Genomic DNA, 11,680 nt, shown 5'->3' with positions numbered 1-11,680 from the left:
GAATAAGATTGACTTCAGATGAGCGGTGGAACGGAGGTCCTCCTCATGTGAACGCGCATGGTGAAAGCATGGTCAGCTCGTGGCAGTGGTGACTAATTCCTGTCTCCTTCGGCCCCCCTTCACATTAGAGTCATCAGACAAAGTTCTATTGACTGTTGACATCTAGTGGAAGCCGTAGGAAGTTAAAACTCATCAATATCTCGCTGTAATTTCAATGAGAGCTTGGTTGAAAATCTGCCACCTCAGAAAAAAATACAAACAGGAAGTGGAACTTCTCAGGTTTTTGCCTGCCATATGAGTTATGTTATACTCACAGACATAATTCAAACAGTTTTAGAAACGTCAGAGTGTTTTCTATCCAATACGAATAATAATATGCATATATTAGCAACTGGGACTGAGGAGCAGGCAGTTTACTATGGGCACCTCTGTGCACCTTTCATCCAAGCTACTCAATACTGCCCCTGCAGCCATAAGAAGTTAAGGTTGGTGAGTGTCTTCCACACATCACTCACGATCAAGTAGTACTGGGTCGTTCCACGAAATTAGTGCCTTTTGCATTCCTTTGATATTTTAAGGAGAAATTGTACACAAATATTGAAATGTAAAAGCCTATTATATTAAATGATGTACCCTTTAATATAAACCATTTCCTGTTGGAAGGTGAACTGTCGGCCCAGTCAGAGGTCCTGAGCAGGTTTGGAGCAGGTTTTCATCAAGGATCTCTCTGTACTTTGCTCCGTTCATCTTTCCCTCAATCCTGACTAGTCTCCCAGTCCCTGCCTCTGAAAACATCCCCACAGCATGATGCTGCCACCACCATGCTTCACCGTAGGGATGGCGCAAGGTTTCCTCCAGACGTGACGCTAGGCATTCAGGCCGAAGAGTTCAATCTTGGTTTCATCAGACCAGAGAATCTTGTTTCCCATGGTCTGAGAGTCCTTTGGTTGCCTTTTGGCAAACTCCAAGCGAGCTGTCATGTGACTTTTACTGAGGAGTGGCTTCCGTCTGACCACTCTACCATAAAGGCCTGATTGGTGGAGTGCTGCAGAGATGGTTGTCCTTCTGGAAGGTTCTCCCATCTCCACAAAGGAACTCTGGAACTCTTTCAGAGTGACCATAGGGTTGCACAGTTTGGCCGGGCGGCCAGCTCTTGGAAGAGTCAAGGAGGTTCCAAACTTCTTCCATTTAAGAATGATGGAGGCCACTGTGTTCTTTGGGACCTTCAATGCTGCAGAAATGTTTTGGTACCCTTCCCCAGATCTTTGCCTTAACACAGTCCTGTCTCGGAGCTCTACAGACAATTCCTTCAACCTGGCTTGGTTTATGCTCTGACATGCACTGTGGGACCTTATATAGACAGGTGTGTGCCTTTCCAAATCATGTTCAATCAATTTAATTTACCAAAGGTGGACTCCAATCAAGTTGTAGAAACATCTCAAGGATGATCAATGGAAACAGGATGCACCTGAGCTCAATTTAGAGTCTTATATCAAAGAGTCTGAATACATATGTAAATAAGGTATTTATTTTATTTTTAATACATTTGCAAACATTTCTAAAAACTTGTTTTCGCTTTGTCGTTATGGGGTATTATGTGTAGATTGATGAGGAAAATGTTATCAATTTTAGAATAAGGCTGTAATGTAACAAAATGTGGAAAAAGTCAAGGGGTCTGAATACTTTCCAAATGCACTGTATGGCACTTTTGTGTGTCACTGATTGTCATATCAAATCAAATTTTATTTGTCACATGCGCCGAATACAACAGGTGTAGACATTACAGTGAAATGCTTACTGACAAGCCCTTAACCAACAAGCAGTTTTAAGAAAAATAAGTGTTAAGTAAAAAATAGATAAGTAAAAAATAAAAGTAACAAATTGGCAGAAACATTATGTACAAAATGAGTTACAAATAACACGAAAAAAACACGCACAATAGCACAATTGGTGTTACATCTACTCCCTGTCCTCCACTCCGGCGTTCAACGTCGCCGGCATACTAACCACCAGTCCTGGGATCCATCATTACGCACATCTGGCATCAATCATTATGCGCACCTTCACGTCATCATGAGGCACACCTGGACTCCATTACCTCACTTATTACCTTCTCTATATCTGGCACTCCCTTAGGTTCATTCCCCAGTCAGTATTGATCCTGTGTTTATGCTACGACACTACTGTTATGTTGTCTTGTTCCATGTTTGTTGTTTTATTAAACATTTCACCTGCACCTGCTTCTCGACTCACAGCATCTTCGTTACAATTGGTTAGGGGAGCGTAAAACGGCAGCCATCTCCTCCGGCGACATTATGTTTTTCTTGGGGCTTTTAGTGCCTTCAGTTTTAGCACCTTTTGACGAAGTTAGTGTGCCAAACAAAAAGTAATGAATCAAACCAGGATAGGTTAATCAGTGGTCACATTAACCTTTTGCTTTCCTTAAGCCTGAAATTCCTCTTTTCAACAATGATGTGTGAGCTGTCATCATCTATACACACCAAAGCCATTAATATACATGGTTATAAATTGCTCTGGTACACACAACACTACAACAATGGTAACATCATCTTTTACACGTTTGGTTTAGGAAACCCCAGGTTAGCTCTCCTAACAGTTAAAGATAGAAAATACTTTGCTGTAACAATATCATAAATATCTTAGGAAAGTAGTATTACAGGCTTGGGAAGCAGTTTTACATGTTTTATGACTGGCATTTTAAACAGTGAGACAGTTACCCTTGATTTCCTGTCACACTTTAAGACAAACTGACACTCCCTGTGTCACCTGGATTAGCATGAAACCGTGCTGGGGATTATGTAAAGTCAAAGGGATGATGGTAAAGCTATGCTTTCATTGGGGCTGCCTCAATGCATTTATCTCACCCTAAACTGGTAAGCCTGTGGCGGTGCTCTGGGCTAAAGGTATGACAATAGCCCCCTAAATGGTTAACTGAAAATGGGTAAGTATGGCGAGTTACTTGGTGTTGACTGAGAGCAAATGAGAATGTTTATTTAGCTGCGGAGGCGTGAGTGTCTCGTATGCCCTCCGCATACAATGCTGAGATGATTTTGGCACGTTTTTGTTTTATATGTTGTCATTTCTTCAGTCTACAAGCCAGCTTCAGTCATGTCAAACCCCAACCTCTCCAACTGCAGGGATGGTGTGACCATTCTGAACGCCTGTGCCATATTCTTTTATTAGGTTGACAGTTTTTTCTTTTTGAACTGTCTTATTTGCTCTGACATCACACGCATACTATGTGGAATAACAACATTAGTGTTAGCAGATGTTTAGGTGGAGACACTAACAAACCCTGACCACTTGTTGGTTATGATATGAACCAAATAAATGTCTGTGACTCTCACAGTGCATGTTCATGATGACATACCTCATGGTTCTTCTATATAGGGGTCAGGAAGTCAGACACATTATAAAAGTAGGTAACAGGATTGTAATGTGTTTGAGGTTGTCAGTGAAGTGGATTAGTACAGCCTGCCATGGTGACGCACAGCAGAGACAGGGACAGGGTCAGAGACAGGGACTGAGACAGGGACTGAGACAGGGTCTGAGACAGGGACTTAGACAGGGACTTAGACAGGGACAGAGAAAGAGACAGGGACAGAGACAGGGACAGAGACAGGAACTGAGGCAGGGACAGAGACAGAGACAGGGACTGAGACAGGGACTGAAACAGAGACAGGGACAGAAACAGACAGAGACAGAGACAGGAACTGAGACAGGAACTGAGACAGGGACAGAGACAGGGACAGAGCCAGGGACAGGGACTGAGACAGGGACTGAAACAGAGACAGGGACTGAAACAGAGACAGGGACAGAGACAGGGACTGAGACAGGGACTGAAACAGAGACAGGGACTGAGACGGACTGAAATAGAGACAGGGACTGAGACAGGGACTGAAACAGAGACAGGAACTGAGACAGGGACTGAGACAGGGACTGAGACAGGGACAGAGACAGGGACTGAGACAGGGACTGAAACAGAGACAGGGACAGACAGAGACAGGGACTGAAACAGAGACAGGGACAGACAGAGACAAGGACAGAGAAAGTGACTGTGACAGAGACAGTGACTGTGACAGAGACAGAGGCTGAGACAGGGACAGAGAACAGAGAAGAGAGAAGAGGGCAGACAGAGATTGAGACTGTGACTGACAGGCCTGTTGTGTTGTGTGTCTGCAGCTACATGATGGACGGCGGGGTGGGCATGTACACACGCCGCCTCAACCGCCTGCCGGATGGCATGGCTGTGGTCCGAGAGACACTCCATCGTAACAGTTCCAAGGGCCAAGGGGACGCCACCGACAGGTATGTCACCACCACCACACCTTCCCCTGTCCCCTAACCTCTTGCCTAGTTAAATAAAGGTTAAATAAAACTATTAAAAATAAATAAAACCTCACTCCACCTGCAGTGTCTGGGTCAGGTGAGGCTTCTATACAGACATCCAATAGGATTAGTCTGGAAGCAACAAAGCTGCCATTGTTGGGAGGTTGACTGAGTCTGAGGGGAAACAGAGTGATTGTTTTCCTCAGTGCCACAGGCCATGGACACACACACACATGATAACATGGACACACACACACATGATAACAAAGACACACACACACATGATAACATGGACACACACACACATGATAACATGGACACACACACACATGATAACATGGACACACACACACATGATAACATGGACACACACACACATGATAACATGGACACACACACACATGATAACATGGACACACACACACATGATAACATGGACACACACACACATGATAACATGGACACACACACACATGATAACATGGACACACACACACATGATAACAAAGACACACACACACATGATAACAAAGACACTCTACACACATGATAACATAGACACTCTAAACACATGTTAACATAGACACTCTACACACATGATAACATAGACACTCTACACACATGATAACATAGACACTCTACACACATGATAACATAGACACTCTACACACATGATAACATAGACACTCTACACACATGATAACATAGACACTCTACACACATGATAACATAGACACTCTACACACATGATAACATAGACACTCTACACACATGATAACATAGACACTCTACACACATGATAACATAGACACTCTAAACACATGATAACATAGACACTCTACACACATGATAACGTAGACACTCTACACACATGATAACGTAGACACTCTAAACACATGATAACGTAGACACTCTAAACACATGATAACATAGACACTCTAAACACATGATAACGTAGACACTCTAAACACATGATAACATAGACACTCTACACACATGTACACATGGATTTTGTATTTCAGATATGTGGTAGTGGCCTGAGGGAACACACTTAATGTGTTGTGAAATCTTTTATTAAATCAAATTTTATTTCTCACATGCGCCAAATACAACAGGTTACCTTACGGTGAAATGCTTACTTACAAGCCCTTAACAATGCAGTTCAAGAAATAGAGTTAAGACATTTTTAAAAAGCAACAGAATAAAATAGCAATACCGAGGCTACATACAGGGGGTACCGGTGCCGAGTCAATGTGCGGAGGTACAGGTTAGTCGAGGTAATTTGTAAACGTAGGTAGGGGTGAAATGACTATGCATAGACAATAAACAGCGAGTGCAGCAAGGGGGGGGGTCAATGTAAATAGTCCGGGTGGCCATTTGATTAATTGTTCAAATACGACTGGTGGAGTTATGTCATACATGCAGCTAACAAAAACATATGGAAATGTCTGCTCTACCCGAAATAACAACCAACTAATTGCAGCATTACTGCAAAAATGGAAGAGGAAAGTGGAAGGGGGAAAAGTAAGAACTTGTCTGTCGGCCCTGCATTAAAGACCATCATTGGTTAAAGAGAACTGTAATAAATAAAAAAGTATACCAGTTTAATTTAAGGGCCAAAAAAATGACGGCCTTGCCATATGGATTGCGAAATAGTTGGGAAGAGATTTTTGACTTACCGATTCCATGGCATATGGTTTATGGAACTGATATGCAAAACGACGCCGTATTCAAAACTTTAAATTTTTTAATTTAAATGATTATACAAAATTCTTGCAACCAATAGAATATTATTTATATGGGGGATACAACCTTCCCAGCTCTGCAGATTTTTTTGCGAAGTGACAGAATCGTTAGATAATTTGTTTTGGTACTGACCATATGTAGCTTGTTTTTGGTCACAGGTCCAGGAATGGCTGAAGAATTGCAATATTTGCCTGGAGCTAACCCTGCAGATACCACTACTGGGCGATCTGAAAAGTCATAGTCAATCGATCAATAATATAATAATACTTCTGGAAAAAAAAATTAAAATTCAATATACAATCTGTAGAAACAATGAGAATAGAAAGGTTCAGAACATTTGTGAAACATCACAGCACAGTTGAAAATATATGGTGTTAAGAGATAGATGGGAGGGGTTGGATGGAGCTGAAGGTTGGGACTAATAACAACAAGATAACTAATGTAAAACATACTGTGCCCGTAAAACGTATATAGGTCAAGAACCTTTTTGAAAGAGCACAGTTTGAAAGATATGGCAAATAGAAATCAAACCGGGTGGACATCAGAAATAGATGGGAGAAGTTGAGGGTAGAGGAAGGACAGGAGTAAAAACAAACAAAATAGAACTGCTGTAAAATAGACTGTGTCCATAAAATGTATATCGTATGTATTAGCTGGAAATACAGGCCTAAGTGTTGTTGTTCACTAGTTTGCTCCAATTGGGGGAGGGGTGCTAGGGTTGGAGGGTAATAAAGGAAATATATTTGTTTTTAAGATACAGTGGGGAGAACAAGTATTTGATACACTGCCGATTTTGCAGGTTTTCCTACTTACAAAGCATGTAGAGGTCTGTAATTTGTATCATAGGTACACTTCAACTGTGAGAGACGGAATCTAAAACAAAAATCCAGAAAATCACATTGTATGATTTTTAAGTAATTAATTTGCATTTTATTGCATGACATAAGTATTTGATACATCAGAGAAGCAGAACTTAATATTTGGTACAGAAACCTTTGTTTGCAATTACAGAGATCATACGTTTCCTGTAGTTCTTGACCAGGTTTGCACACACTGCAGCAGGGATTTTGGCCCACTCCTCCATACAGACCTTCTCCAGATCCTTCAGGTTTCGGGGCTGTCGCTGGGCAATACGGACTTTCAGCTCCCTCCAAAGATTTTCTATTGGGTTCAGGTCTGGAGACTGGCTAGGCCACTCCAGGACCTTGAGATGCTTCTTACGGAGCCACTCCTTAGTTGCCCTGGCTGTGTGTTTTGGGTTGTTGTCATGCTGGAAGACCCAGCCACGACCCATCTTCAATGCTCTTACTGAGGGAAGGAGGTTGTTGGCCAAGATCTCACGATACATGGCCCCATCCATCCTCCCCTCAATACGGTGCAGTCGTCCTGTCCCCTTTGCAGAAAAGCATCCCCAAAGAATTATGTTTCCACCTCCATGCTTCACGGTTGGGATGGTGTTCTTGGGGTTGTACTCATCCTTCTTCTTCCTCCAAACACGGTGAGTGGAGTTTAGACCAAAAAGCTCAATTTTTGTCTCATCAGACCACATGACCTTCTCCCATTCCTCCTTTGGATCATCCAGATGGTCATTGGCAAACTTCAGACGGGCCTAGACATGCGCTGGCTTGAGCAGGGGGACCTTGCGTGCACTGCAGGATTTTAATCCATGACGGCGTAGTGTGTTACTAATGGTTTTCTTTGAGACTGTGGTCCCAGCTCTCTTCAGGTCATTGACCAGGTCCTGCCGTGTAGTTCTGGGCTGATCCCTCACCTTCCCCATGATCATTGATGCCCCACGAGGTGAGATCTTGCATGGAGCCCCAGACCGAGGATGATTGACCGTCATCTTGAACTTCTTCCATTTTCTAATAATTGCGCCAACAGTTGTTGACTTCTCACCAAGCTGCTTGCCTATTGTCCTGTAGCCCATCCCAGCCTTGTGCAGGTCTACAATTTTATCCCTGATGTCCTTACACAGCTCTCTGGTCTTGGCCATTGCGGAGATGTTGGAGTCTGTTTGATTGAGTGTGTGGACAGGTGTCTTTTATACAGGTAACGAGTTCAAACAGGTGCAGTTAACACAGGTAATGAGTGGAGAACAGGAGGGCTTCTTAAAGAAAAACTAACAGGTCTGTGAGAGCCGGAATTCTTACTGGTTGGTAGGTGATCAAATACTTATGTCATGCAATAAAATGCAAATTAATTATTAGAAAATCATACAATGTAATTTTCTGGATTTTTGTTTTAGATTCCGTCTCTCACAGTTGAAGTGTACCTATGATAAAAATGACAGACCTCTACATGCTTTGTAAGTAGGAAAACCTGCAAAATCGGCAGTGTATCAAATACTTGTTCTCCCCACTGTATGTATGTATATGTATTTGTAAAGTATGTATGTGTATTTGAATGTATTTATATGTGTATGTATGTGTATATATATATATATATATATACATACATACATATTTATATATTTACGAAAAAATATATGGGGGATTGGAGGTAATGCAGGCAATTACATTGATGGAAGCTACAATCTATCTGCAATATTAAAGCTGATCTACCCGCTATAAAACATAAAAATATATACATTTAAATTATTCAGCAGTCTTATAGAAGCTGTTAGAAGGGGTAGAAGCTGTTCCGGTATCGCTTGCCGTGCGGTAACAGAGAGAACAGTCTATTACTTGGGTTAGAGTCTTTGACAATTTTTTGGGCCTTCCTCTGACACCGCCTAGTATATAGGTCCAGGATAGCAGGAAGCTAAGCCCCAGTGATGTACTGGGGCGTACGCACTACCCTCTGTAGCGCCTTATGGTCGGATGCCGAGCAGTTTCCATACCAGGCGGTGATGCAACCGGTCAGGATGCTCTTGATGGTGCAGTTGTAGAACTTTTTGAGGATCTATGGACCCATGCCAAATCTTTACAGTCTCCTGAGGGGGAAAAGGTGTTGTTGTGCCCTCTTCACCACTGTCTTGGTATGTTTATACCTTGATAGTTTGTTGGTGATGTGGACACCAAGGAACTTGAAACACTCGACTCACTCCACTACAGCCCCGTCGTTGTGATCGGTGGCATGTTCGGCCCTCCTTTACCTGTAGTCCGCGATCATCTCCTTTGTCTTGCTCACGTTAAGGGAGAGGTTGTTGTCCTGGCACCACACTGCCAGGTCTCTGACCTCCTTCCTATAGGCTGTCTCATCCTTGTCGGTTAATCAGGCTGTTGTGTCGTCAGCAAACTTAATGATTGTGTTGGAGTCATTCTTGGCCACACAGTTGTGGGTGAACAGGGAGTACAGGAGGGGACTAAGCACGCACCCCTGAGGGGCCCCCCGTGTTGAGGATCAACGGGATGTTGCCTACCCTTACCACCTGGGGGAGGCCTGTCAGGAAGTCCAGAATCCAGTTGCAGAGGGAGGTGTTTAGTCCCAGGGTCCTTAGCTTAGTGATGAGCTTTGTGGGCACTATGGTGTTGAATACTGAGCTGTAGTCAATGAACAGTATTCTCACATAGGTGCTCCTTTTGTACAGGTAGGAAAGGGCAGTGTGGAGTGCTATTGAGATTGTGTCATCTGTGGATCTGTTGATGCGGTATGCAAATTGGAGTGGGTCTAGGGTTTCCGGGATGAGGGTTTTGATGTGAGCCATGACCAGCCTTTCAAAGCACTTCATGGCTACCGACATGAAGGCTACAGGGCGGTAATCATTTAGGCAGGTTACCTTCGCTTTCTTGGGCACATTGATTATGGTGGTCTGCTTGAAACATGTAGGTATTACAGACTCAGTCAGGGAGAGGTTGAAAATGTCAGTGAAGACACTTGCCAGTTGGTCAGCGCATGCTCTGAGTTCACGTCCTGGTATTCCGTCTGTCCCCACGGCCTTGTGAATGTTGAGCTGTTTTAAGGTCTTGCTCACATCAGCTACAGAGAGCGTGATCACACAGTCGTCCGCAACAGCTGGTGCTCTCATGCATGCTTCAGTGTTGCTTGCCTTGAAGTGAGCATAAAGGCATTTAGCTTGTTTGGTAGGCTCGCATCACTGTGCAGCTCGCGGCTGGGTTTCCCTTCGTAGTCCAGTAATAGTTTGCAAGCCTTGCCACAACCGACAAGCCTCAGAGCCGGTGTAGTTGGATTCAATCTTAGTCCCGTATGGACACTTTGCCTGTTTGATGGTTCGTCTGAGGGTATCGCCGGATTTATTATAAGCGTCCGGATTAGTGTCCCGCTCCTTGAAAGTGAAAGCCTTTAGCTTGTTTACATTGTTCCAAATGGTCAAAAAAATGATATTGTAATCTAACAGCACCTGTTTGGCACACATAATATGCACAAAGAGCTTGCTCCTTACCTTATTCTTCTTGATTGCCAGTATTTTCCACAACTATTCAAATTTATTCTACACATATGACTTCCCCTTTACCTGCTGAAAAACCAAACATTCACCCATTTCCAGCTTATTTGTCACATCATGTGCATCCATTTTGCTGTCACATGTGTTCTGGTGTTAAGAGTTTGTTATAACCAATTTATTAATCTGATTAGGATATGCTATAGGTCAGGCCCTATTGGCCACGTACATGCGATGCATACATGAGCGCAAGGGTTGAGGAAATAGGGAATGTTTTTCCTAAACAAATGATGGATTTTGGTAACAAATCTTTTCAGTCAGAAATGGTTATAGACTAATTATTTTGCAGGTACAGCAACACAGACAGCGTGATAAAGACTGTTGATGTTCTGTGGTGGTCGCTGCAGCAGGGAGGACAGAGAGACAATGGGTGCTAGTCACACAGTCACTCGCTGTCATTATTATTTAACACAGTGCAGCAAGTCTGAGCTCGGCCCGGCACAATCAAATCAATTGCGGTCGGACTCCCTCTAGTCATATGTGTCTTAATTATTTCATCAAACAGTGCACATAAAAATAAGCTCAGTGCATATAGTTGATTTGATTAAACCATATAGGATGTGTCTATATACGTAAAAATATACGTAAATATTTTTCAACCAATTGGTTGGTCGAAAAAACAGACGACTCTCGGTCGACCAAGATTTTTTTAGTTGAGGACAGCCCTAGAACTGACCCTGTATATCAAATTTAAATCAAATGTATTTATAAAGCCCTTCTTACATCAGCTGATGTCACAAAGTGCTGTACAGAAACCCAGCCTAAAACCCCAAACAGCAAGCAATGCAGATGTAGAAGCACGGTGGCTAGGAAAAACTCCCTAGAAAGGCCAGAACCTAGGACGAAACCTAGAGAGGAACCAGGCTATGAGGGGTGGCCAGTCCTCTTCTGGCTGTGCTGGTTGGAGATTATAACAGAACATGGCCAAGTTGTTCAAATGTTCATAGATGACCAGCAGGGTCAAATAATAATAATCACAGTAGTTGTAGAGTGTGCAACAGGTCAGCACCTCAGGAGTAAATGTCAGTTGGCTTTTCATAGCCGATCATTAAAAGTATCTCTACCGCTCCTGCTGTCTCTAGAGAGTTGAAAACAGCAGGTCTGGGACAGGCAGCACGTCCGGTGAACAGGTCAGGGTTCCATAGCCGCAGGCAGAACAGTTGAAACTGGAGCAGCAGC

The 11,680-nt window shown here is 43.1% G+C and overlaps 1 protein-coding gene across 5 annotated transcripts in view; it reads left to right on the top strand.

Moving 5' to 3' along the window:
* LOC139584410 (neuron navigator 2-like) overlaps positions 1 to 11,680 on the top strand; it is a 94,837-nt gene that overhangs the window by 23,467 nt on the left and 59,690 nt on the right. For all 5 annotated transcript variants that reach the window (XM_071416195.1, XM_071416194.1, XM_071416192.1 and 2 more), the window contains one exon: positions 4,204 to 4,329. In XM_071416195.1, coding sequence (XP_071272296.1) covers positions 4,204 to 4,329 — 126 coding nt within the window. The remainder of the gene's footprint in view (positions 1 to 4,203; positions 4,330 to 11,680) is intronic.

Source organism: Salvelinus alpinus, chromosome 9, assembly GCF_045679555.1.
Source record: "Salvelinus alpinus chromosome 9, SLU_Salpinus.1, whole genome shotgun sequence".
NCBI lineage: Eukaryota > Metazoa > Chordata > Actinopteri > Salmoniformes > Salmonidae > Salvelinus > Salvelinus alpinus.
Note: the sequence above shows the minus strand (reverse complement) of the source record. Positions and strands in the feature narration are given on the sequence as shown.